Below are 27,900 nucleotides of genomic sequence, written 5' to 3'. Positions count from 1 at the left end.
ATCTCCGCCCCTCCCTCCTCTCGCTCCCGAGCGGAGAGCGGGCGCTGTCCAAAGTGCTGATCGCGGCTCCGGAGGCGGCAGCAGCAGTAGCAGCAGCCAGAGGCGGCGGAGGCGGCGGCGTCTCGGGTCCTTTGCACGATGCCTCGCTCTTTCCTGGTCAAGAAGATCAAGGCGGACGCTTTCCAGCCCAGCCCGGCGACCCCCACTTACCACCCCTTGGAAACTTCCTACAATGAGTTGGCAGGACCCCTGGGAGCCGGCGACCCTGGGGTGGAGGATGGTAAGGAGGCGAGAGGCGCTCTGAGAAGGGACGGAGGGCGGGTTGGGCAGGGGGCGCGTGCGATGCTAGGAAGGGGGCGCCGTGCGCGTGAGAGCGAAAGCGTGGGGATGAGGGAGAGGACACTTAGGAGGGGACAGGAGGAGCGTGTAAAGGGGGGGACACTTGGTTACGCGCGTGCGGGGTGAGCCAAGAGCGGGCGCAACCTATTTGGCAAGGTCTGGGTCGTTTTGCATAGAGGGACCTCGATTATAACCACGGTGGGTGTTAATGGAGTTCTCCTTCCCCCTTCCTCGGTCTCTCTGTTCCCCGGACACAGCGACACCCCCCCCACTCCGTGGCTCCTCTAGGGAACGGAAACAGGCACCAAAAACTGGTGTCAATATTTGTTTTTTAAAAAACACAAAACACAAAACTGCCTGCAGGGTGAGCGCGGACGGGGGGGGGGTCTCTTCTTCTGCTCCCACCCATCCTCCCACAGCATCATTGTACCAGAGGGATAGTTATGAACGTTAGAACAGGACTGTGTGTGTGTGTGATTGCCCCCCTGGGGTACATCGCCAGTGAGCAGGGAGAAATAAGCTTTGTGAGAGAGCGCTGGATGCGTTATGACACACCGGCACCCAAGGTCTAGCTGGGCAAAGTTTGGACCAGGCAGTGGTCCTCACTCACCCCCTCTACAACTGAAAGGGTACACAAAACGGGGGAGGGCAGAGATGATACTGTACTTAAATTGGGATGCTTTTTATCCGTTATGCAATGTGAGATCTTAGAGTTTTGTGAGTCCAAGAGATTTGTATAAATACATTTTTAAACGGGGCGCAGGGGCAGAGAGAGAGATGGATAGGGTTTGCTCGCCCCAAGGCCGCAAAAAGGGGTTTTGAGCTCAAGGTAGGATAGGCAAAGCCTCTGTTCACGGCCCGGACTCAGGATTCTTCCTTGCTTTCTTTCATCCATTTCGTCCTACAAAGAGGGAGGATGTTCTCCCCTCCCCCTTCTCCTCCCAGCCGCTTTCATCCTCGGCTGCCTTCTTCCATCTCCCAAGTTTATGACCCAAAGCAGCAGCAGCAGTACCTCCCAGTCTCTCCTCGCTCCCCCCCCCAACCAGAAACGCATGTTGGACAGCTCAGGTGGACGACTTTAGCGGAGCCGTTGCAAAAAAATGGGGCATGAAAAAGTTTGGTCTTTCTCGCGTTCTTGTGCGTGGCTAGCTGTGTGTGTGTGTTGGAAAGGGCATTCTGCGCATGTTTCTCGAACCTCAGGCATTGGCCCAATGTATGTGAAAGCGAAGGGCGCGTTTGCAAAGAGTGGCTCCGTGTTTTTGTGTGTTGTCGTGCTAGTTTATTGCAGATGAATTCCCATAGGTGCACCCTGCGTAAAACTGCTGCGTCTGCAGAAATATGACATTCCTTCCTGAGCGGATGCGGCGGCCTTTGCAAGGAGTTTTGGTTCTGTGAGTGGCGTCGCTCCAGTCCGTTCGCCCCGACAGGACTGCTGTGCGAAGCTTCAATAGGTCAAGGGTGTGGGTGTCTTTCTAAGGATTTAAGAGATGCGTTGCTGACCCAGATCAAAAGGTCACACACTCTTTTAACAGCGGTCAGTCCCTTAAAACGCTTGTAGCAAGAAAACAATGGAACTCTCCTGTTGTTTCACCCCAGTATTTGGGGTGAAGAGATATACTGTCCCTGTAGAAGGAGGCTTGATTAAACCGCCATGACTAAGAGCTGCTGGTAGTCTGATCCTCCATAAATTTTAATTAAATTCTGATGGATAATTATCATTCATTCATTCATTCAAAAGTGGGATCCCATCTTTCCTCTGTGAACAATGATACCTGGGAGCAGGTCAGTCCCATTGAGATCAGTGGGTCTTTCTTCCAAGTAGACCTACACGGGATTGATGAGGCTATATATTCTGTGATTGTTGGGTTGTTGTTGTTTAAATCAAATTACTGTACTAAGGAAATCTGACTCCTGTGATCAGAATAATCTGCGGAACGACCCTCTATCGCATTATTTTGAGAAAGCTGCTTCTTGCATACGATGTAGGCTTGTGAGAGGATCTGAAACTTTTTTGCAAGCATTGGGAATGGGAAGCAAAATGATTTGAAGATTTGAGGGATTTAGGGACGGGAGCCAGGAGATAGTGGAAGGAGGAGGAGAACCACATGGTGGCGGCGGGGGGAGGCGGCGGTGTTGGATTCAAGCCTTCACCCCCACCCCCAGTTAGTGGGAATCCTGCTCAATCAGCCTCTGACATATGAGATTTCACACCTGCCCTCGCATTTACAAGGATATACTATGCAGTCATGGAAGAAAAGGAGAGAGAAAGGGAGATTGTAATCCAATTTTTTGTGACTCTTGGGTTGGGCAGCGGACCTCCTTGTTTAAGAACAAGGAATTTGGAGGAGGTGGGAAGAGAACATTCCTGTGTCCAAATAATTTCTGCAAGCATGTGAGAGGTAGTGTCCGGAGTGCTGGACTAGTACCAGGGAGACCCAGACAAGCTATGAGATTCCTGGGGTGTTATTGTTGTTGTTTAGTCATTTAGTCGTGTCCGACTCTTCATGACCCCCTGGACCAGAGCACGCCAGGCACTCCTGTCTTCCACTGCCTCCCACAGTTTGGTCAAACTCATACTGGTAGCTTCAAGAACACTGTCCAAGCATCTCGTCCGCTGTCGTCCCCTTCTCCTTGTGCCCTCCATCTTTCCCAACATCAGGGTCTTTTCCAGGGAGTCTTCTCTTCTCATGAGGTGGCCAAAGTATTGGAGCCTCAGCTTCAGGATCTGTCCTTCCAGTGAGCACTCAGGGCTGATTTCCTTCAGAATGGAGAGGTTTGATCTTCTTGCAGTCCATGGGACTCTCCAGAGTCTCCTCCAGCACCAGAATTCAAAAGCATCAATTCTTCGGCGATCAGCCTTCTTTATGGTCCAGCTCTCACTTCCATACATCACTACTGGGAAATGTCAAATCCCCACTCAAGACATGAGGTTCTCTAGATGACTTTGAGCCAACCTCGCTCTAACCTGCCTCACAAGGTCCTTGTGGGTTTCAAAGTGGAGGACAACTTTTCCATTTCTTTGCTACCCTACTTGTGCCAAAGCTAAAATGGGGAAATCAGATTCACCTTACACTCAGATAGCTCAGTTGGTAGAGCATGAGACTCTTAATCTCAGGGCCATGGGTTTGAGCCCACGCTGGGGAAAAAGATTCCTGCATTGCAGGAGGTTGGACTAGATGACCCTCAGGGTCTCTTCCAACTACAATTCTACGATTCCAGCTGCCTCCATTGCAACTAAAGGACTGTGTTGCTGTTCTCCTTATCCATCCTCCCCAAGAACAGCGCCTCCCCTATTTCTTGCCCTTCTAAGTTTACCACCCAAGTCATACATTGATGATGGTGTGCATGAAAATATTCAGTCCATGATCAAGGATGATGGAGTTGTCATCCCATGTTGGCTGCCTCTGATGCCTCCTGAGACCTCCTCTGCGAGAGGGGATGGAGCTCAGTGGTCCCTAACCCTCTCCAGATGGTGTGGACTACAACTCCCACCATCCTCACTCAGCATGGCCAACGGTCAAAGATGATGGGAGTTGTAGTCTATCACCGACGCCATCATCCTACCTCCTGAGACCCCCTCTGCGAGAGGAGATGGAGCTCAGAGATCCCTAACCGGCTGCCCTCTCTGGAGAAAGGCACCAGGAATAGCCAACATGGGATGACAACTCCCCTAATCTTTGACCATTGGCTGTGGGCTGGATATTCTAATCTGAATGCACACCATCAAGTTGTGACCTGGGTCCTTTAGTTACAATGCAGTCAGGTGGAAGCTGTGGTCCAGAACACCCTGGAGAAGGCAGCTGGTGTAGCTCATTAGCAGAGCGCTGACTTTGCATCCCACAGTCAAGCCCCAACATCTCCAGGTGTTGTTGGTTTGTTTTGTTTTTTAAGGCTCTTGTGTACCTGCCTGAGAAAGGCTTCTTTCTGACTGGGTCCCAGAAACCCTGGCAGCTCCTTTTTATCCAGCCCAGAGCTCTGAGCATCTGGCAGAGCCTAGCTGCCATTTTGATTCCCCAACGGAGCGCAGTTCTGGGGCATTGTGGGAAATGTAAATGTTGGCTCACTAGCCCCCAGTGCTGCTGGCTGGTAAGCTCACTGGGGCCCAGCCAGAGAGGAGGGGGTTTGCCCAGGCCCTCCACAAACCTGCAGCTGACCTTGACCTGGGATACAGCCAATGCACACATTCCCCCATGTTCCCTTTTAGCCTTGGCAACTTCCCAGCTGTTACCCTGTGGATAGGCAACTCTGATCTGCTGTCGTCTCCACAGTCCCACAGGTGTGCTGAATGCACAAAATGCTGCTTACATACAAGCTGGGGGCATCTGAATTTATTTCTCACTGCTGTGCTGCAACATTTTGCATGGCTTGCGTGAAATGTTTTCCAAGGTTTTGCAGCAAGAGTCATTGATCTCTGCAGTGGCATAATAATAATAATAATAATAATAATAATAATTATTATTATTATTATTATTATTATTATTATTATTATTATTTTGTTTTTATGCTGCCCATCTGACTGGGTTGCTCCAGCCACTCTGGGCAGCTTCCAACAAATTAAAACACAATATGACATCAAACATTAAAAACTTCCCTAAGCAGGGCATGATTCTTGATGGGCACAAACTTTTTAAGCAGGGAGCCGGTCCACTGTCCCTCAGACCTTGTGGGGGGCCGGATTATATTTTGAAAAAAATAATAATGAATGAATTCCTAGGCCCCACAAATAACCCAGAGATGCATTTTAAATAAAAGGACACATTTTACTCATGTAAAAATACGCAGATTCCCGGATCATCCATGGGCCAGATTTAGAAGGCGAATGGGCTGCATCCAGCCCCTGAGCCTTAGTTTGCCTGCCCATGTCCTAGAAAGCTACTGCCGGTTTGTGCCGGCAATATGGAGATCAGTGGACCAAGCATCTGATTCACTGCTAAGACAGCTTTCTGTGTTCCACTGGGACTCTGTCTTGCGCAGGCTCCATCATTTCCCCTTCCTTTCCACGGGGGACCCTGCAGGACGACATCTGAGGGGGGGTTGTTAACCATCACAAGGAACTGGAGAGTCGATTCTCCCCTGGTGGAACCGAGGCAAAACAAAGGCAAATTGACTGGCAAGAGCTCTCTCTCTTGTCTCAGGCAGCGGGGGCTGGCAGATCAATGGCAAGAGGAAAGCAGCAAGACCATATGGATTGCTTTTCCCCAGGGGGGGAAGATTCCGGAGTGTGGGGGGAGAGCATGAACAACCCTGCAAAGAGAGAGAGGGGGAGAGGGAGAGGAAGAAAGCAGCAGAGCGTGCTGCCATTGGCCTACCAGGCTGTCAGCTACAAGCATCCATGCATGTAGCTGCATTGTGTTAGATCTGCACTTTAGCCTCCCTGCCCCCACCTACAGTTGTCCCTTGAGGGTATGAGGACTTCCATGTGCACACGGAAAGAGAGAGAGCTGTCCTGTATGCAGGCGCCTCCCCATTCCCTACAATGGAACAGGATGCGTCTCAATCCATTCAACGGTAGATTAATCAACTAAAAGTTTCTATTGATTAATTTATCGGGGAGGGTCCATTTTTAGGTAAAGGGACCCCTGACCATTAGGTCCAGTCGTGACCGACTCTGGGGTTGCGGCGCTCATCTCGCTTTATTGGCCGAGGGAGCCGGTGTTTGTCCGCAGACAGCTTCCAGATCATGTGGCCAGCTGTGGTCTAGGTCGGTGGTTCGAATCCCCACAACGGAGTGAGCCCCTCAAACCCCCGTTGTAATTCTGAACTGTCTTTTCTTCTCTGGAAGGGTCAGGCTGGAGAGGTGGTCTCCACCGTTCCTGCCATGCCCAGTCCTTGACACAGGGTTGTGAAGGCTGAGGCAATATGCCCTCCATGAGCAGGTCCATCCTCTCTGCACTGCTGTGGAGTGAAGGGCCACAGCTCAGTGCTAGAACTTCTGCTCTGCATGCAGAAGGTCACCGGTTCAATCCCCAGCATTTCCTGTATATATATATACACACACACATTTTTAGTTGTTGTTTTTTTAACATATCATTTCCAACAATCATATAACATAACTTCTTATCTTATACAATATTTTAGACTTCTGTCAACACCTCTGATGAGTTTTCATTCTTTATCACTTATTCTGCATTTCTTAATTTCTCTATTACTCTTAATTATCATTAACTAATAGTTCTCCTCATAGTCTTTCTTGCAATAGTCCTCCTTACAAAACTTCTTGCAGTCCTACTAGCGTAATCTGTTCATTACTATCGCTTTTCAAATATTTCATATATTTACTCCAGTCTTCTAAGAATCTCTGGTCCTCCAGGTTTCGAATCCTTCCAGTTAATTTATCCAATTCTGCGTAGTCCATCAATTTCATCCGCCATTCTTCTTTTGCCGGTAATTCTTCTTCCTTCCATTTTTGTGCCAATAATATTCTTGCTGCCGTCATTGCATATAAAAACAACTTACAATCCTGTCTGTTAATATAATTTCCTACAATGCCAAGTAAAAATGCTTCTGGTTTCTTAATAAATGTATATTTCAGCATCTTTTTCATCTCATTATATATCATTTCCCAGAAGAATCCCTGGCATTTCCAGGTATGGCTAGGACTATCTCCTGCCAGAAAGCCTCGACAGCTGCTGCCAGTCAGAGTCCATATTACAGTGTCTCCCTCCCCCCTATTTATTTTTATTTCATGTATTAAATTGCATACATAACCCCACCTTTCCCCCACGGAGCTCTCCTCCTCCCTATTGTACATATACAACAACCCTGTGAGGTAGGTTAGGCTGAGAAAGAGAGAATGACCATCCCAAGGTCACCCAATGAGCTTCATGGCTGAGTGAGGATTTGAACTCGGGCCTTAGCCCAAGACTCTAACCACTAGTCTACACTGTCTCTTTCTGCCTCCCCTTCTTTCTCCCCCCCCCTTTCTCCCCACCCAGCAGGCTCTGAACACTTGTGCCAGAGGTCTGAACTGGCTGCGTGGAGAGACCCTTTGAAAGTAGGCTGAGGAGGAACACAGGGACGCAGATTGCCCACCCCTTTCCTGAATTGTGGGCTGCCTGCTCCATACAGCTCAGCACATTCAGAGAAAACGCAACATCTTTGATCACAAGTCAGAGCTGCTTCTGAGAAGGTCTCCCTTCCTTCCCTCCCTCCCTGTAAAGAAAACCAGACATTTCAGGAAGGAAAGCAAGAATCAGGGGAAGGATTAAGCTGTCCTGGGCTGAGTGAGAAGATGAGCTGTCAAAAGCTTTCCGCTTCAAAGTCTTGGCAGGCCTGTTCTGCCCAGGGAGGCTGCAGAAACCTGGAAACTTGAAAGGAGGGCGTGTGCAAAGTCTTTTCCTACCAGTTCTCCTGAGATCCTTCACCTCCTTCTTTAGGAGTTAAAATGCACTGCAGAAGCGGTAGAGGTGGCTAGCTTGGCCTCACCTCAGCTAGAAAAGTGCCAGCCCTCGCAAATGCAGCATTTGGCCCAGGAGGCGAGTTATAATAATAATAATAATAATTTATTATTTATACCCCGCCCATCTGGCTGGGCTTCCCCAGCCACTCTGGGCGGCTTCCAACAAAATATTAAAATACAGTAATGCATCAAACATTAAAAGCTTCCCTAAACAGGGCTGCCTTCAGATGTCTTCTAAAAGTCTGGTAGTTGTTGACAACTGGTGGGAGGGCGTTCCACAGGGCAGGTGCCACTACCGGGAAGGCCCTCTGCCTGGTTCCCTGTAACTTGGCTTCTCACAGTGAAGGAACTGCCAGAAGGCCCTCGGCGCTGGATCTCAGTGTCCGGGTAGAACGATGGGGGTGGAGATGCTCCTTCAGGTATACTGTCCCTAATCATGGTGGACACATCACCAGATACTGGGGATCTTGCCCAGAAAAGGGCAACCACACTGTTTTAGCTATGCGTTCTGCATTGCAAGGGTTGGGCTGGATGACCCTTTGGGTCCCTGCCAGCACTACAATTCTATGTGGGAATGTTGAGGAAAATAGGAGAGGATATATTGATTAATTATTATCCCTCCTCACTCACGCTAGTGAGCAAGCAGCAGAGCACATTCCCTTGCAGATTTCTGGAAGCAAGTTGATGATTCATTAGAATCCTTTAAGTTAAGCAATTCAGTCTGGCTTGTCCCGTATGGATTGTTCCAGATAAGTTTCCCCTTTTATTTCCTTCTTAAAATTATAATAATAACACAACAGTCTTGATTAAAAGTAAGAGTAAAGTTTACTTACAGTGGACGCTCGGGTTACAAACGTGATCCATGCGGAAGGCACGTTCGCAACCCGCAGCGTTCGCAACTGACAGTGCCACGTCTGCGCACGCGCGGGTTGCATTTCAGCACTTCTGTGCATGCGCAAAGCGTGATTTAGTGCTTCTGCACATGCGCGGCTGCCAAAACCCAGAAGTAACTGGTACTTCTGGGTTTCGGCAGCTCCGTAGCACCAAAAAATGCAACCTGAAGCGTCTGTAACCCAAGGTATGACTGTACATTCAGTCCAAAGTAGTATTCTGAAGGCAGGCTTCATCTTGTGGTTACAGTTACATTTGTAGAGAAAAGAAATCTGAGTTAGGCCTCAGACTTTCTGCTTTCCCATAGACATCTGGCTGGCCTCTGCACTGAACTAGAGGGGCCTTTGGTCTGATCCTGCTAGACTTTTAGGACAGTGGCTGCTTTTCTACTCAGGCAAATAGCAACTTGGGGTGAGGAGTTTGGGGTGGTTCTTAAAAGGAGAATTCGAATTCATGGCAATGGATGATTATCCATGACAGTTCAATCAGTGGCATACCATGGGTTGCCTGAGTCCAGGGTGCACAAGCCGTCACTGTTGGGGTGCCTCCTTCCCCACCGGAGCCAAGTGGGGCTGTGCTGCGCCACCTGCCTGCCCACATAGGGGTGGGGATCCTGGCCAGCCAACAAAGCCCTTGGTGGGCAAATCCCCCCCCCCCTGCCTGTGGAGAGGAGGGCCAGGCCTGGGCTGCTCTGCTGCCTTCGCCAGGACAGGATGGGGACCTGTGCAGCATCCTGCATGGGAGCAACTGGTTGTGCCCCCTCGGAATTTTGTGCCCGGGGCACAGCCCCCTGCCTCCCCTGCTACGCCACTGAATTCAATGGAACCTCCTTCAGAAAGTGTGCTTTTGAATGTCAGGCGCTATGGTCAAGGAACAGGGCAGGATATATGCAGTAAAATAAACACAGGTATCCCTGATTGCTTATGATATTGATCTTTTCTTAAACCCACTATATTTTGAACAGTTGGAATGCAATTCAACCCTAACCAAGCTGCACGGCTTTTATGATGAAATTATTTAACTCCAGCTGGCAATACGGTTGGTCTCTGTTTTGGTGATGGCTTCTCCATTTCCCTGGGGACACGGGTGGTGCTGTGGGTTTAAACCACAGAGCCTAGGATTTGCCGATCAGAAGGTCGGCGGTTCGAATCCCCGTGACGGGGTGAGCTCCCGTTGCTTGGTCCCTGCTCCTGCCCACCTTGCAGTTCAAAAGCACGTCAAACTGCAAGTAAATAAATAGGTACCGCTCCGCCGGGAAGGTAAACGGCATTTCCGTGCGCTGTTCTGGTTCGCCAGAAGCGGCTTAGTCATGCTGGCCACATGACCCGGAAGCTGTACGCCGGCTCCCTCGGCCAATAAAGCGAGATGAGCACCGCAACCCAAGAGTCGGCCACAACTGGTCCTAATGGTCAGGGGTCCCTTTGCCTTTACCTATTTCCATTTCCCAAGTGTCATTGTAGCCCCTGGGTTGTGGTTTGCGATTTGCAACCGTTTTTTAAATTGCTCAACAGTTCATTACCCAGAAAACTTTGGATATAGGGCAACTAACAGTTCGCTGGGGACGCGGGTGGCGCTGTGGGTAAAAGCCTCAGCGCCTAGGGCTTGCCAATCGAAAGGTCGGCGGTTCGAATCCCCGCGGCGGGGTGTGCTCCCTTTGCTCGGTCCCAGCGCCTGCCAACCTAGCAGTTCGAAAGCACCCCCAGGTGCAAGTAGATAAATAGGGACCGCTTTCTAGCGGGAAGGTAAACGGCGTTTCCGTGTGCTGCGCTGGCTCACCAGATGCAGCTTTGTCACGCTGGCCACGTGACCCGGAAGTGTCTCCGGACAGCGCTGACCCCCGGCCTCTTAAGTGAGATGGGCGCACAACCCCAGAGTCTGTCAAGACTGGCCCGTTTGGGCAGGGGTACCTTTACCTTTTAACAGTTCGCTAATTGATCGGTGGATTAATAGCCCCTCTTAGAAACAGGATGCCAGCCCAGATGAAGGAGACCTCGTTTTTGTTTCTCTCTTCGCAGTGCATAAGCATGCGCTGAAAAGGTGGGAGGGGAGAGGGAGAGAATCCAGGAATCCGAAAGAGAGAGAAGGTGCTTTTAGTGCATTAAGGAGCAATCAGTGTCAAGTGTTCTTGAGCAGGGACTCAGGGAATAGCAGGAGAGGCAAGAGAGTGAATGGGCTGCTGCTATAGATCTCCCTCCCCCTCTCCTCCTTAATTCACAAATACCTGCCTGGGGCTTTGAGGCCTGTTTCCCTCCCCACCCCCCTTTCCATAATCAGAAAAGCTGAGCGAGGCAGAAAAACCCGGTGCTTGGCATGTTCTTTGTTGAAGGGAACAGGTGCCCTTGAGAAGCTGATGCTTCTGCGAGGACACCAATAAAGGGAAGTTTGTAGCACCCCGGCGGTGCAGAGGGAGGCAAGGTGGATATGGTTGGATTCTGCACGCCAGGAACAAGGGCAGAGGGGCAGCTGATATCTGAGCCGTGATAGGGGACGGATTTCCATAAATCGTGACTGAGCCACCCACTCCAAAAGCCCCACCCACTCTCAGCAATGTTGAGAGGGGTTGAAGAGGGTGCAGAAAAATAAATAATGTTTGCCTATTGTGCGGGTGGAGGGTACAAGTCCTGGCGCTCCCTACAGTTTTGTGCCCTCGTGCAATGATGCTGCCATCGGGCAACCTGGCAAAACCAGAAGTTGCTGTTGTTTAGTCGTTTAGTCATGTCCTACTCTTTGTGACCCCCTGGACCAGAGCACGCCAGGCACTCCTGTCTTCCACTGCCTCCCGCAGTTCGGTCAAACTCATGCTGGTAGCTTCGAGAACACTGTCCAACCATCTTGTCCTCTGTCGTCCCCTTCTCCTTGTGCCCTCCATCTTTCCCAACATCAGGGTCTTTTCCAGGGAGTCTTCTCTTCTCATGAGGTGGCCAAAGTATTAGCGTCTCAGCTTCAGGATCTGTCCTTCCAGTGAGCACTCAGGGCTGATTTCCTTCAGAATGGAGAGGTTTGATCTTCTTGCAGTCCATGGGACTCTCCAGAGTCTCCTCCAGCACCAGAATTCAAAGCATCAGCCTTCTTTGTGGTCCAGTTCTCACTTCCATACATCACTACTGGGAAAACCATAGCTTTAACTATACGAACATTTGTTGGCAAGGTGATGTCTCTGCTTTTTAAGATGCTGTCCAGGTTTGTCATTGCTTTTCTCCCAAGAAGCAGGCATCTTCTAATTTTGTGACTACTGTCACCATCTACAGTGATCATGGAGCCCAAGAAAGTAAAATCTCCCACTGCCTCCATTTCTTCCCCTTCTGTTTGCCAGGAGGTGATGGGACCAGTGGCCATGATCTTTGTTTTTTTGATGTTGAGCTTCAGACCATATTTTGCGCTCTCCTCTTTCATCCTCATTAAAACCAGAAGTGCCATTCTCCAAAGACACATGCCTCCTCTTCCCCACTGCTCCTCATTCTTCATCATCATCATGTTTACTTGTATGCCACTTTTCCACAGTTGTGCTCAAAGCGGCTCACAAGATACCACACAGAATATAATTTTAAAAAGTGTTAATTAGAAATAATCACAATGCAGAAGATAAATCCTTATAAAAACATACAAACAAGGCAACACACCCTCATTTGTCTGTCAACGGGTGTCACAATATTGTCATATTCACTATGTGATTCCTGATTGGCTGAGATCATATAAAAAGTATGGCATGGGGGGAACCCCAAGGAATCAGTAAACGTGTGAGGACACAGGACTCTTCATCCAATGTTCGTGGGTTCAAGTCCCACGTTGGGCAAAAGAGGATTGAGCTAGATGACCCTCGGGGTACCTTCCAAATATATGGGGGGAAGTGGAGTTCTTTTTAATAGCCATGCCCCCACCAACACCAGAAACACATTTGGCAACAGTGAGGAAGTGGACCTATATGAATAGAGCTGAATTCGCACAGGGTGCCTTTCTCACTAATGGGGAGCATATCCAATGAGTGCACTCCTGTTCCAATCCCCCCCCAAAAAATTATTATTCTCTGACTCCCTCTTAGTGCTCTCCATATGTTTGTGAAACACAAGCACCATGCTGGCTGGCCCACCAAGCTGGCAAAGACTACTCTGTGCTAAAGTGTCACAAAGAACGGGGAAACTTGAAAGACTCGTTATCACCTCATATGGAGCAAAGTAGAGCCCGTCAATTACTCTGGAAAAGGATGGTTGCTCCTGTTCTGAGGGGGTTGGAAGAGTCTTGGAGTGCGTCCCCCTCCCCTGCCGAAAAACCCCACGAAAATCATAATTCTGATATGCTGGAGAGGATAAACGGAACCCGCTGCTTGACAATTTGAGGAGAGAAGGTCAGGAAGGAACACGGAGCGCATCCTAAAAGACTCCCCACACAGACATTGCTTCCTTTCCATCCCTCTTGCTGGAAGCAGCTCCTTGCCTGAAATAGTTTGCTCCTCTTGGCAATAACCTTGCTGTGCGTTCCAGCGAAAGTGTGAAAAATTGCTGAGGAGTGCATTTTTCCGCCAAGAGTGTGTGACTGCACTTGGTAAACAAGGAGGGAGGGGGAGGCGAACCAGGAGGGGGGGAATTGTAGAGATTGCCAGGGTTGGGGAGGGGGTCTCTTAAACCTTCTGAATTGCACATCTGCCAAAATAATAAAAATCAAAGGTGGGTTCTATTTTTAAAGACCCATCGCAGGCAGAAGGAAGCATCTCCCAGTGATCTTCAACAGCGAGAGAAAGCAGGGATAGCTCTTATGCGTTCAGGGATTTCTCTTTCCCTTTCTAAATAAAAATCTGTATTCAAGAACAGAGATTGGGGGAGGCAGGAAAGGCGCCTGTCATCCTGCAGTGATCTCTGGCGCTGAGTGTTCAAAATGCAGTGCTGAGGGAATGTGTTTTCCTACCCTTAGAAAACTCACCCTCTGTTTGGGAGGTTGCTAGTGCCCTCCTTCCTCTGCAAAGGAATGAGTGATGGGATAATAATAATAATTTTTTATTTATACCCCACCCTTCCCAGTTCAGAAAAGCAGGCTCAGGGCGGCTAACAACAAATTTAAAACACTTAATTGATGCAACAAAAAACAGCATAAAATACAGTATAAAGCGTGAATAACAATAATTCAAAAGCGGTTGAGAGTGGCAAAGCCCCAATTTACAGATACACAGACACACCTTGATGTTGACGGCATCCGCCTGCGTTCTCCCTGGTGGAAATTTCACTCCTGTGTTGGCTTCGTGAAGGCACATTTCAACCTTCAGCTACCCGTCCCCTAAAAGAAATTTGTAATATGGAACAATAATACTCATCACCGACAATTAAGAGATTTTGGAAGAACAACAGAGGGCAAAATTACTCCTTATGTAGAGTTCTGTGGAGTGCCCCCCCCCAACGTCCAAGTTTTTGGACAGTTTTTAAAAAGCTTCATTTTGGAATGAAAAAGGCACTTTCCCTCCCAGAATTGCCCACCTTCCAGCTCCAACTGCTTGGCTCCCTGCAGAGGAAAAGCTAAGGCATGGGTAGGTAGGCAAACTAAGGCCCGGGGGCTGGATCCGGCCCAATCGCCTTCTAAATCCAGCCTGTGGACAGTTTGGGAATCAGCATGTTTTTACATGAGTAGAATGTGTCCTTTCTTTTAAAATGCATCTCTGGGTTATTTGTGGGGCCTGCCTGGTGTTTTTACATGAGTAGAATGTGTCCTTTTATTTAAAATACATCTCTGGGTTATTTGTGGGGCATAGGAATTTGTTCATTTCCCCCCCACCAAAAAAAATATAGTCCAGCCCACCACATAGTCTGAGGGACGGTGGACCGGCCCATGGCTGAAAAAGGTTACTGACCCCTGATTTATACACTTACAAGTGCATCTCTGGGTTATTTGTGGGGCATAGGAATTTGTTCATTTTTTCCTTCAAAATATAGTCCGGCCCCCCAAAAAGTCTGAGGGACAGTGGACTGGCCCCCTGCTGAAAAAGTTTGCTGACCCCTGAACTAAGGGGTTCTGGATCCTTTTCCCTGTGGAGGAGAAAAAGCTGTGTGTGTGTGTGTGTGTGTGTGTGTGTGTCAGTTTGGGTGACAAATGGCCAGCACCAAACTGGTTAACGGCCCTTTCCTGCTCAGCCTGTACTAAAAATGTTTGTGGGGTGTTTTGAACCCAACTCCTCCCTTGCCCTCCTATCCGTCTGGAGAACCTCAGAACCCAGGGGCCAAACTCAGCCCTCTGGGTTTCTCCGTCTGCCCCCACCCAGGTTCTCCCCAAGCTACACCTTCTCAGCAGACCACACACACCCACACACCCCGCAGCCCTGCTCCATCCCCTCCCAGTGCCCTGATTTCCCAGGTACAGTCCCGGAATTACGAAAGCAGTCCCGTCTGCTAATTTGATCCTGGAATGTCCCTATTTCCTTGACCAGCACCGCTGCCAAGCTTGCACGGCTGAAAGGGATAATAATCCCATTGCTTTTCCATGGCCTCTCCATGGCCACCGCTGCCGGCCTCCTCCCTTGGGGACCTCACAGCTGGAAAACAGGCAAAGAGGAGACTTCTGCCACCAAGACACAGCCCCATGTGATGTGCCAGTTCTGAGGGGCGGCCGGGGGCAGGACCACCCTGGGCGGGCAGAAACAGGGAGCAGAGAGGAGTGCAAGGAGTCTTGGGGTTTTGTTATGCTTTGTGCATCGGTTGGTAATCTTGCCCCTTTCTAAAATTTATTTATTGGGGTGTGTGTTTTTTTCTTTCTGTAAATCTACCAAAGAATCAAATCTAATCAAATCAGGATTAAGGCGTTTTCTTAGGATGCTAGAGGGCATGTGTGGCACGTCCAGTTGGTATAATGGTGGTGGAGATGGTCTGCAAGGAGGAGGGACAACAATTTTTGAGAATGTTCCGGGTGGCAGGAGCGGATATATTGTTTATTAATATCCTTCCTAACTTGTGTTAGCAAGTTTCCAGAGTTTGTTGTTGTTTAGTTGTTTAGTTGTTTAGTTGTTTAGTTGTTTAGTTGTTTAGTTGTTTAGTTGTTTAGTTGTTTAGTTGTTTAGTGTCCGACTCTTCGTGACCCCATGGACCAGAGCACGCCAGGCACTCCTGTCTTCCACTGCCTCCCGCAGTTTGGTCAAACTCATGCTGGTAGCTTCGAGAACACTGTCCCACCATCTCGTCCTCTGTCATCCCCTTCTCCTTGTGCCCTCCATCTTTCCCAGCATCAGGGTCTTTTCCAGGGAGTCTTCTCTTCTCATGAGATGGCCAAAGTATTGGAGCCTCAGCTTCAGGATCTGTCCTTCCAGTGAGCACTCAGGGCTGATTTCCTTCAGAATGGAGAGGTTTGATCTTCTTGCAGTCCATGGGACTCTCAAGAGTCTCCTCCAGCACCAGAATTCAAAAGCATCCATACTTTGGCAGTCAGCCTTCTTTATGGTCCAGCTCTCACTTCCATACATCACTACTGGGAAAACCATAGCTTTAACTATTAGGACCTTTTAAAAAACAAAACAAAAAAAATTATTAGTATTTTCCACAGAACAACAACAACACGAAAATATCGAAAAATAACAATACACAACACACACAAACCAACATTCAAAAAACTGAAAAAGCGACAACTAAAAAAACAAAAAACAAAATCCATATCTTACAAGTTAATAATATAAACACTATAAAAACAACAGCAAAACATTGACTTGCACCAATCGCACAGCACCTCCTTTATCTCTCATTGTGTCTTCCTGTTTTCCTGTTTCTGGAAGGCAGACTTAGTTATAAATATGTACGTGTGGATCTACCCCATAGGGAGAAATGATCCCAGCTCCTGCTAGCTGGAAGCTAGCAGAGCAGTCCTAGCTAGAAGCTGCTCAAGCGAAGAAGGAAGTGAAAAAGAGAGAGGGTGGCATCATGCCTTGTCCTTTTGTTACCTGGACAGTTTAGGCCACGCCCACCATCTTGACACATGCAAAGAAGGATGCTCCAGCCCAGGAGGAACAAGAAGTTTCGACTGGCTAGACCAAACATCTCCTTGCATGCCCACTCTAGGAAAACGAGGAATGTTGTACTTGACTGCTCCCAGTGGATTACATCCCACACAAAAAAATGGGGGGTCGAGGAGTGTCAGTTGGGGTGGGGAGTCACTCTTTTGATCCTGGAGCCTATGCTGCCCCACCCCCTCCTAGAGAGGGGTGTTGTCATCTGGGCGGCACAGGACCTCCATGCACACAGCCCAGGCTTACACCCCACAGAGGTCACTTTGGGGCAGCTAACGCATAGGTTTGACTTCAACCCCGAAGGTGCATTTTCCCTCAAGACAGACGGATGCCAGCAACAACTAATTGACTCTGACTGTGAAGGCAGAAAATAGCCATCCTGGCTAGCATCCGCCCAAAGCCCTCTCTCTTTCATAAATTTGTCAAGTCATCCTTTAAACCCATCTAGCTTGGCAGCCATCACTGGCTCCTGTGGGAGGGAGTTCCACAGGTTAGCAATTAGCTGCGTGAAGGACTTCCTTTTCTCTATCCTGGACCATCTTGGAGAACAGTGTTTGTGGAGGCATCACAGAAGCTGCCTCCTGATATGTCGAGAGGCCCGTCTGAAGACATCTTGGCGGATGACCTCAAATCCATTTGGAGAGACCTTTCCAGTTAGGGAGTTGTTCTTGGGGGTAAGCAAGAAATTGTTCTCTTGTTTTCTGTCCTAGATCTCAAGAAGATCAGAACAGAAACTCAAATGAAGAAAAAAATACCAGTTTAGCCATTTATTTCTTTTTTAAAAACCTCAATTCATTTACTTTTATTTGTGGGGGAGGGATTTCGACTCTCCCACTTGCCACATGAACGCCATCTGTAGCTGGAATATACCAAATGGGTGAATCTCTCCTGGTTCTTTTCCATAAGGCACAGATGTTGGGACAAATGGTCGCTTCTGGAACTGACTCCCAAGTAGGCGTAATTTGATTTCCTAACATCATTTAGAGCTGAATACATAAAAGGAGCCTGTTGCTTTTCTGTGGTGTGAGTTCCACTCTGCGCAGGAAGAATCCAATTAGCTAGCAGGGAATTGTCATTGCTGTGTTTCTTTGAACCATCGTTTTAACCACGGTCAGCCCAAGCGCCAGAACTTTGGATGGCCCGGTCGAATTGATCACCGCAGGTTTACGCTAGAAGAAAGAAATTACAGTATTTTTCGCTCTATAGAACGTACAAGATGCACCTAGTTTTTGGAGGAGGAAAACAAGAAAAAAAATATTCTGAATCTCAGAAGCCAGAACAGCAAGAGGGATCGCTACGCAGTGAAAGCAGCAATCCCTCTTGCTGTTCTGGCTTCTGGGATAGCTACGCAGCCTGCATTTGCTCCATAAGACGCACACACATTTCCCCTTACTTTTTAGGAGGGAAAAAGTGAGTCTTATAGAGCAAAAAATGCGGTATTTCTTCATGTGGTTCCACTAAACTAACTTTCCTTTGTAATCTGCTTAAGAGGTTTCATTGACTATTAAGCAGCACACAAATTCTGATGAATGCAAAAAAAGAAATAAGATGGTTGAACTAGAACCTGCGAAACCAGGGTTCAAATCCCCACCTAGCCATGGAGCACACTGGTTGTGCTTTAGCACATTATGGAAAGAAGTCCTATAGCGTTGAGATAGTTCCATTGGTACAGCATGAGGCTATTAATCTCAGGGTTGTGGATTCAAGTTCCACTTGGGTAAAAGATTCCTGCATTGCACAGGGTTGCACTAGATCAGAGCTTTCCAAACTGTGTGTCACGACACGTTACTGTGTCAGCTGCCGTGTGTAGGTGTGTTGCACAAACACTCCGTGCGCTCCTCCTGGGGCTGGAAATTTGTTAGTTTAACTTCCGGTTTGTTAGTAAAACTGAATAACTGTGTCACGAAATGAACCGTATCTAAAAGGTGTGTCACCAACATGAAAAATTTGGAAAGTTCTGGACTAGATAGTCCCTTCAAATTTTACAATTCTATGATTCTAAGTTTGGACGCAGGTGGCGCTGTGGGTTAAACCACAGAGCCTAGGGCTTGCTGATCAGAAGGTCGGCGGTTCGAATCCCCGTAACGGGATGAGCTCCCGTTGCTTGGTCCCAGCTCCTGCCAACCTAGCAGTTCGAAAGCACGTCAAAGTGCAAGTAGATAAATAGGTACCGCTCTGGCGGGAAGGTAAACGGCGTTTCTGTGTGCTGCTCTGGTTCGCCAGAAGCAGCTTAGTCATGCTGGCTACATGACCCGGAAGCTGTATGCCGGCTCCCTCGGCCAATAAAGCGAGATGAGTACCGCAACCCCAGAGTCGGTCACGACTGGACCTAATGGTCAGGGGTCCCTTTGCCTTTATGATTCTAAGTTAACTGGTGGGAGCCTGTTTTCCAAAAGAAGCTTCTGCAACAGCTGATAGTTATGACTCTGGGTCCAGTTCCAATCCAGATCAATTGCTGTCAACTGCAGATCACCCTCCCTCCATCCCTGCATTAAATATTTGTGTTGCCTGCTAAGAGCTGGGATGGAATCTGGGAAATAGCAACGGGAGCTCACTCCGTCACAGGGATTCGAACCGCCGACCTTCTGATTGGCAAGCCCAAGAGGCTCAGTGGTTTAGACCACTGAGAGCTAGTGATGGCGGCCACCTTAGATGACTGAAAGGTGATTAAGCAAACTCATGAAGGACAAGGCTACTGGTAACAATGGATATGTGCTATTTCCAGGGTCAGAAGCAAGCTGAGCACTTCACGGTGCAGAAATATTTGTGCATGTGTGCATTTATACGCAAGGGCATTAGAAATGAGATGCACTTAGCCCATCTCAGAGAAATGGCACAACCTTATTTCTGCAAGCATGCCCTTCTCTTTCTTGACAGCTTTCTCCTGCTCGAGGGGGCCACCTACTGGTGCAGAAGTTCAGAAGAACAGACTATGAGGAACCCCGCATGCACACACATGCATACATACAGTCTCTCAGATTGTGAACACAGATAGTTGTTACTCCGGCGAAAGCTGTTACTCCAGGGTTGTGGTTTTCTAAAATATCAAGCTCCTGTTTGCACAGCCTGGCATTCCAGTGTGTTTCTCCCTAATCACTTTTTTTGGGGGGGAAACAAAGTCACAGGGCTTCCCTGTGGGTCGCTGCCCTCCACACTCCAGGGATAACTACCCTCTTATCATTTACAACGGGGCTGGGGACCCCCCATCCTCGGACATTGGCCTTGCAGGATAAACTTACTTCCTCTTCTCCTGGCCCTGGTGTCATCTATGGGAATATTCAAGGTGAAGCTGGGAACTTCAAGCCATAGTTAAAAGGACGAACAATTAGGAGAGTACTCAGAACATTCGCTGGACTCCTCCTTTGCATCCCTGAATTGAATTCAAGGGGCCCCCCTTCCAAAGGAAGGAAGGAAGGAATCAGAGCTCAGGAAGGAATCAGATAATAATAATATTATTAATAATAATAATTTATTATTTATACCCCACCCATCTGGCTGGGTTTCCCCAGCCACTCTGGGCGGCTCCCAATCAAGTGTTAAAAACAGTACAGCGTTACATATTAAAAACTTCCCTGAAGTCTTAAGATGTCTTCTGAATGTCAGGTAGTTGTTTATCTCTTTGACATCTGATGGGAGGGCTTTCCACAGGGCGGGCGCCACCACCGAGAAGGCCCTCTGCCTGGTTCCCTGTAGCCTCACTTCTCACAATGAGGGAACCGCCAGAAGGCCCCGGCGCTGGATCTCGGATAAATTGCATGGGTGGTTACAATATTATCAGATTAACGAACTGTATAAACTTGATAAGAAAAATGGTTTTGCATAGTTGACTATATAATTTATTCGATACTTACCAAAGGAGTGGAGGGAAGTCCAAGGCTCAGTTGAGACTAACTCAGTTATGTATTTTATTTATGATTTGTGAAGTGGATATAATTTGTATAAGGTATGTGGTGGATTTTTTGTTTATGTTTTTCCTGGATATATGTGCAAATATGAATAAAAATTTATAAAAGAAAAAAAAAGAAAAATGGTTTTGCAACAGAAAAATCCAAATTGGAAACGGAATTGTTAGACACTAATGTTAAAAATCTCTCCAAAATGTACCGTATAATTTATTGTTAGAGTGGCATACAAAGGACTAACAAGTTAGATCTGTGATGATTGATTGGCCAAGAGATGTTGGACACAATATAAAGTTGGAAGATTGGGAAAGGCTGTGGAAGAAAGGGGTTAAGTTTACTGCATATACTCTGTTAAAAGAAAATATTATGAAAATGATGTATAGATGGTACTTAATCCCATTACTTTTTTTTTGAAGCTGCATCACCTGGTGTCGTGGGGATGCCAGGTGACTGACAGGTGTCCAGCCCCATCCACCTGTCAAAGTAGCCCACTGGGTGACGTCACAGGCCAGCGCCAATCAGTGCTGTGCACGCACCCAGTTTTCCTAGAGTTTGATCCTGGGTAGAGAATTTCACCCTGTGAACAAAATGCACAAAGCGCCTTTCCGCTCAGCGTGACTGTGACCCACTTCCCGTTTTACTAACTTCTAGGCTATTTGGCAGCTGACAAAATTTAATTCCTTTTTTATTTTCGTGTGAGGCAGATGAGGGGAGGTAATGAGATGACCCGGCTCGCCTCTGCCTTTCCCTCCGTCAATCAAGAGGAAATTGGACAAGACAGAAGGAAGGGCCTGAGAAAGAGGTCGTCTCTTTCCACTTGAGCTCCTCTTATTTCCCCAGGGAAGGGGGGAAACACAAGTGCGTTTGTGGTAGCCTCTCGCTGTGGAACCGTGTGCCCGATGCTCCTTTGTTTGCTGAGCTGCTTCTGAGTTGCATCCCTCGTTCGCTGACAGCACTGGCTGCCATCAAAGGCTTTCCTGGAAAAGGGAGTCAAGAGGAAGACTTGGTTTTCCCTTCCTCCGGTGTGGGAAGGGAACACACCGGCCTCTCTTTCTTGAGGAGTTGACATTCTGCAAACACGGCTATGCAAATGTCTGTCCTCTCTCCTATGCCCCGTTTCCTAGTTGCAACACCAAAGCATAACTTAGCGGCAAAAACACATGTTTTGCATGCAAAGGTTCTCAGGTTCAGTGCTAAGACAATCTAGGTTAATAAGGATCGTCAGATGGAAGGCGATAGGACTCTCAGACACAGCCAGATGGGCAACATTTATTATTATTATTATTATTATTATTATTATTAGCCCTGATCAAAATAGATGGGAGCTCTGTGCAGACATCAAAAGATTCGTGAATGAATTATGTGGCACTTTGTTCAGTGAGACCACATTTCTCAGATTTTGTTCCTTAATTCCTTTGCAATTATTTGTTTTCTTTTTTGTTTTGTTTTGTTGTATTCATATTTGGGGTGCAGCACCTCTGAATCCGGGACGCGGGTGGCGCTGTGGGTTAAACCACAGAGCCTAGGGCTTGCTGATCAGAAGGTTGGCGGTTCGAATCCCCGTGACGGGCTGAGCTCCCGTTGCTCGGTCCCTGCTCCTGCCAACCTAGCAGTTCGAAAGCACACCAGTGCAAGTAGATAAATAGGTACCGCTCCGGTGGGAAGGTAAATGCCGTTTCCGTGCCCTGCTCTGGTTCGCCAGAAGCGGCTTAGTCATGCTGGCCACATGACCCGGAAGCTGTACGCCGGCTCCCTCGGCCAATAGAGCGAGATTAGCGCTGCAACTCCAGAGTTGGTCATGACTGGACCGAACAGTCAGGGGTCCCTTTACAGTGGTACCTCGGGTTACATACGCTTCAGGTTACATACACTTCAGGTTACAGACTCCACTAAGCCAGAAATAGTGCTTCAGGTTAAGAACTTTGCTTCAGGCTGAGAACAGAAATCATGCTCCCGCAGCGCGGCAGCAGCAGGAGGCCCCATTAGCTAAAGTGGTGCTTCTGGTAAAGAACAGTTTCAGGTTAAGTACGGACCTCCGGAACGAATTTAGAAGACATCTGAAGGCAGCCCTGTTCAGAGAAGTTTTTAATGTGTGACATTTTAATGTATTTTTAATCTTTGTTGGAAGCCGCCCAGCGTGGCTGGGGAAACCCAGCCAGATGGGCAGGGTACAAATAAATTGGATGGCCCTCTGTCATGGATGATTTAGTTGAGATTCCTGCACTGCAGGGGGTTGGCCTAGACAGCATTTGGGGGTCCCTTTGAACTCTAGGATTCCCTGATTAACTGAACCCTTTCTGTCCTCCGTAGGCTATCTCCAGACCTGCCTCGCGTCGTCCGGCTACAAGAATGAAAAGAAGAAGCTCCACTTGGCGTCCTCAGACCCAATCTACACGCCGTCGCACGAAGACTACAGCGACCCCGAGAGCCCCCAATCCAGCTTGTCGGCGCACTACTTCAACGGCGAAGCCGCCGTCACCGAGAGCTACTCGATGGACGCCTTCTTCATCACCGACGGGCGGTCGCGGCGCCGGGGAGAGGGCCAGCGGCGGGGCGCGCACCGCCACTCGTGCAGCGAGTGCGGCAAGACCTACGCCACGTCTTCCAACCTCAGCCGGCACAAACAGACGCACCGCAGCCTGGACAGCAAGATGGCGAGGAAGTGCCCCACCTGTTCCAAGGCCTACGTCTCCATGCCCGCCCTGGCCATGCACATCCTGACGCACAACCTCAAACACAAGTGCGATGTGTGCGGCAAGGCTTTCAGCCGGCCGTGGCTCCTGCAGGGACACATGCGTTCCCACACGGGCGAGAAGCCCTTTGGCTGCTCCCACTGCGGAAAGGCCTTCGCCGACCGCTCCAACCTGCGGGCTCACATGCAGACACACTCGGCCTTCAAACACTACAAGTGCAAGCAATGTGAGAAGACCTTCGCCCTCAAGTCGTACCTCAACAAGCACTACGAGTCAGCCTGCTTCAAGGGGGCTGAGCACGCCTGCGAGGAGGAGAACTGAGCCGGCCAGGGGAAGGAGAGAAGGTCCAGGGGCAGGACCACGGCAACCGTCTTCAGGGATCTGGGGTTTGGACAAGAAAGGACAAGCGTCGCCCTGGGAGGCGAAAGGGACCGCCGCAACAAATTGCAAGTCGTTCTGTTACCGGGAGGAAGCACTTAAGAACCTGGCAACCGCAACCTGTCCTTCTCAGAAGGTGATGGAGACCTTGGGAAGATGGCAAGCATTGGTCCTGAGGCCCAGCAACCTTCAAACCCAGCGGTGGTCCATGGGATGTTCTCCAGATATTGTTGGACCACCGCTCCCATCAACCACATGTTCATCAGCGGTGGGAGCTGTGGTCCGCAGAACGTTCTCCACCCCTGGTCCTCCTGACCTGCCTTTTTCTCCTTCCTTCTCCAAATCGTCAACCGAAGCAATAACTCCAGTCAATGCCAGCAGAAGGCCGTCTTCTGGGAGACTCCTTGCTTGGTCTCGCACGAGCGAGAGAAGCTTTTGACTTTTCTTCAGGATTACCAGGATAGAGAGAGGGAAAGAGACAGTCGTCTCTCTTTCCATATCTCTCTCTCTCTCTCTCTCTCTCTCTCTCTCTCTCTCTCTTTCTTTCAGATAACTTGGGAAATGCCGGGTGTATTTATATTATTTATTACGTTATTTATTTAGTGTGCTGCTCCTTCTTCTCCCCTTGATGAGGAGGAAGAAAAGCTATCAGTGTTGCCCTTTGAGATCTTTTGGGGACAGAACGAGTGCAGAAGCTGTGAAACCCAACTCAGGGGCATTGTGAGGAAGGGTACCCATGAAGCTGACAAGGCTGGGTGTGGGACGCTTGGACGGAGCGACTTCTCAAATCATGCTTTGGAAGCGAGGAAGAGATTGATTTGTTGTGTTTGGCATAGGAAACAGGAACTTTTTTTTATGTCTGAAGGACCCAGGAAGGCACAATGCGTGGGTGGGGGGAGAGAACCAGTCATTTCTTTCTTTCCATATGGTTGTCAGAATTAGGATCTCCGCCAGACAGCCTGTTTGTTGAGCATCCATCCCGATTTGTTTGCAGAGGTTATAGGTCTTCTCATTCCAGGTTACTTGACATCTCCACCTAGTGGTTGCTAAAAGTGATGCCTTTGAGAGGGGACTTCACCAAAGATGGCCCTCATTCACCCATCTCCACATTGTGGGATGCCCTCAAGAGCTTCCGAGTAACAACGCCATGTTCTCTGGAAGAACCCAACTCAAAAACCCCAACCATAACCTCTCCATCCTCCTGTCATCCCAAGAGAAGCATTCTTCATTGAAGGCCGGAAGGGACAAGGGCGAGAAACAGATTGACTGCATAGCTAAATCCAAACATCGTTTTCACTCGGTGGCATAGCCAGGCAGTGGCGTAGGAAGGCGGTGCGGTGGGTACAGTTCGCCCTGGGTGTCATCACTGAGGGGGGTGACAAAATGGCAAAAATATGTGTTTCTGAAAAAGTAACTCCCCCACCCACTGCACACCCCTTGCTACGTCACTGCAGAAACACTCTGCCCTCGAGTGATTTCCAGAAACCAGAAGCATTGCTCTCTCCAACTTTGCAGGCAGAGCACAGCCTTTATGACTAGTAGCCTTTGACAGCCCTCTCCTCCATGAACCTGCCTAATTCAGAGGCGTAGCTAGGTGAGGCAGGGGAACTGGGCGCCACACCGCGGGGCCTGCAGCGTACCTGAGCCATGCGTCACTCCTGGGGGGGAGGCAGAAGGTGGACTGCCTGCAAGCTCTGCGCTGCTTTTTTGAGCAGCGTGGGGCTTGCGTCTGCCCACCGCCTCAGCTGCCCTACAGCTGAGGGAGAGGCTGTGGAGAGGCCCCACACAGTACGCCCTGCCTTGGCTCGCCCCATCCCCATGGGTGGCTTGCTCCGCCCCTGGCTGCAGGGTGCATGCACTGCCCCGGGCACCAGAGCGGCTAGCTACACCACTGTAGCCACACTGTAGCTGTTTTTGTTGCCATTCCACATTTGCTAATGACAGGTGTGGAATCTCTTGCTGCTACAGAGGCACCCGTATTAGATGCCCATATTCTTCCTTTGAGAAGTGTCAATGGATTGTGGCGCACCATTTGCCTTTCAGCCAATCAGGAGGCCTCTGCTCAGCTCCCACCTTCTTGCCTTTGCAAGCCCATCAGAGGTATGGGATGTAACGGGGGAGGGGGCAGCTTCATGCCACTCTCGTAGCAGAAATATAGTGCATCCATTTCCCTTTGATTGAGGAGTTTGTCCTTTCAAACGTGTGAGTTAGCAAGAATGGCAGCTGCTGCCATAAATTTAGGAGCTCTCTATTTTAAAGTTCTAATTTATCCTATTTATGCTATTTATTGTTTAAGAAGAATGGGTGGGTGAAACATTGGGGGTTTCTTTGCATGAATCCTAGCAAGCAGGACGTCGATGGCAGAAGCTGTTTGCAGGTACACCATTGTCACAGAAGCTGAAGGCATATTAGAGCTCTGTAGCGGCAGCGGCTGTTTTCAAAGAGCTAGGATCCATTTGCAAGGAGAAATCACCGATTTACTTTGACCTGTGTTAGAGACGGTTGTTGAATGATGGGAACTGGACTTTGAATATTCACATGCAAAACATACCCTATTTCGTTGCACTGTGGGTCTTTGCCTAAGGTTAGTCAATGCTGCCCCTGGGATGGGATGGAGGGAGACCGAGAGTGAATACAGGGTTCCTCAGATGACCTGTTTATTGAACACGTGTCCTGACTTGCTTGCACAAAGCTTACGAGGCAAGGTAGATTGTACCCAGTCTCTACAGAGCAATCTGAATTGTTTGTGGAGAGGCTATATGACAATGAGCATTCATCCTGCATTCATCCTGATCTGCTTGTGGGAATATTTACATCTCCATGTGTTAGCTCATACCACTTTCCACAGCATTTTGCTATTACTTCCCTAAGTGCAAACTGTTCGCGCTAAGGTGGCAAGAGCGCTTTAATCCACTTTAATTGCGCAAACCGAAATTTCCGGTATGCGCTCGAACTCTTCCTGCAAAATAGCGACAGTCTGGAGGCAGCCAAAACTCACCTAGGCAGCTCACCACAGAGGCAATATTTCAGACGGAGACTTCCTGATTGGCAGTTCTGGCTCGTAGCCAATATCTGGCACCAGTTTTCTCGAACAAAAAGCAGGACAAAATAAACGCAGGCATGCTCTGGGAACCAAAGTCTTTCTCAAACAACCATCCATTCTCTTCCTAGCCATCATCTCCAGCCTAAAACAAGAGCCATCATCTCCAGCCTAAACCAGGAGGGGGCAACTCCTCATTAAATGACATTTATATTTTGCTGATAAAGTGATGGATTTTTTAAAATTGAAAAAATGTAGGGGGGTACAGAACTCTACACTCAGCCGAACGAGTAAAAGCCATGCGGGAAGTGGAATGTTTCAGAAGATAATTTTTCAGTGTCATTGCCCCCTTCGGAACAGACTGTGTTTTGGGCTGTGCAAGACCTGTTCAAAGGCAAAGCTGTTCCATCACGTCTTCCTCACCGATGAGAAATGTCGGCTCCTCCATGGGCTGCAATTCCAGATGATGGGAAGCAACAGCCGTTTCTATGCAAACTCTCCAGGTGAACGTTGCCTCTCCAAGCCTCTGCCATTTTGCATGTGCTTCAAACTTTCCAGCGCTGCGGACGACAGTACATAAAACAACATTGGTGTCTTCCAGATGTGGACATATAAGCCTCTGGGGAAGGGAAAGGACCCCAACAATGAATGTGACAAGAGACTCACCTGCTTTTTGTGACACCTCCAATTTTCTACCTCTGACCCAACGAGCCATCTCGCAGGACAACGGACACAACTCGGCAACGGTCTCCTCGGTTGTCCAAGAAAACTGTTTGTTGTTAGAAGAGGTGTGCCAAATGCCACAACTCTTCTTCCACAAGCCACAAGTCCCATACATTCTCCTGGAGTTGTAACTTCCGCTGGGGAGCCAAAACACATTAATGCATCACAAGAGGGTTAAAGGGGGGGTAGCTAATAATCAAAGGCTCCTATGAGCTTAAAGAATCCAGGTTGCCTCTTTACTCTGCACAGTCTCTGCACTGGAGCTGCTCTCAGACCTGTGACTCTATATGGGAAGGGGAGCATCGCCCCTCTGAGGGAAAAGGAACCCTGTCTGTTACATGCTCAGAAAAAGGAGACCCTTTTGAGGGTGTGTGTATAAAAAAAATAACATGTGCTTCCAATTTTAATTCAGGGGGAAAGTGTGCCTCGGCTACCCAAAGTTTGGAAATGACTGTTCCGTAGGAGCAGGAATGTGTGAATGGTGGAAAAGCAGTTTTGCTACAATTCCAACTTGATGTGCTCATTTGAAACATGGTTTGTTCTCCTCTCTCTGCCCCACGGAGCTG

The 27,900-nt window shown here is 48.7% G+C and overlaps 1 protein-coding gene across 1 annotated transcript; it reads left to right on the top strand.

The window, feature by feature from the left end:
- Nucleotides 1-26,450, top strand: SCRT2 (scratch family transcriptional repressor 2). The gene is made up of 2 exons (XM_053394612.1): nt 1-280; nt 22,811-26,450. The coding sequence occupies exons 1-2, from the start codon at nt 139-141 to the stop codon at nt 23,512-23,514; spliced, it is 846 nt and encodes a 281-aa protein (XP_053250587.1). The 5' UTR covers nt 1-138; the 3' UTR covers nt 23,515-26,450.
- Nucleotides 26,451-27,900: the final 1,450 nt, after the last annotated feature.

Source organism: Podarcis raffonei, chromosome 6 (assembly GCF_027172205.1).
Source record: "Podarcis raffonei isolate rPodRaf1 chromosome 6, rPodRaf1.pri, whole genome shotgun sequence".
NCBI classification, from domain to species: Eukaryota; Metazoa; Chordata; class Lepidosauria; order Squamata; family Lacertidae; genus Podarcis; species Podarcis raffonei.
The sequence above is the reverse complement of the archived record's forward strand: the minus strand, read 5'-3'. Positions and strand labels throughout refer to the sequence as shown.

Coding starts and splice junctions, on each gene's coding strand:
- SCRT2 (XM_053394612.1), top strand. CDS start 139: ATGCCTCGCTCTTTCCTGGTCAAGAAGATCAAGGCGGACGCTTTCCAG. Junction 281..22,810: donor CGACCCTGGGGTGGAGGATG/GTAAGGAGGCGA, acceptor TGTCCTCCGTAG/GCTATCTCCAGACCTGCCTC.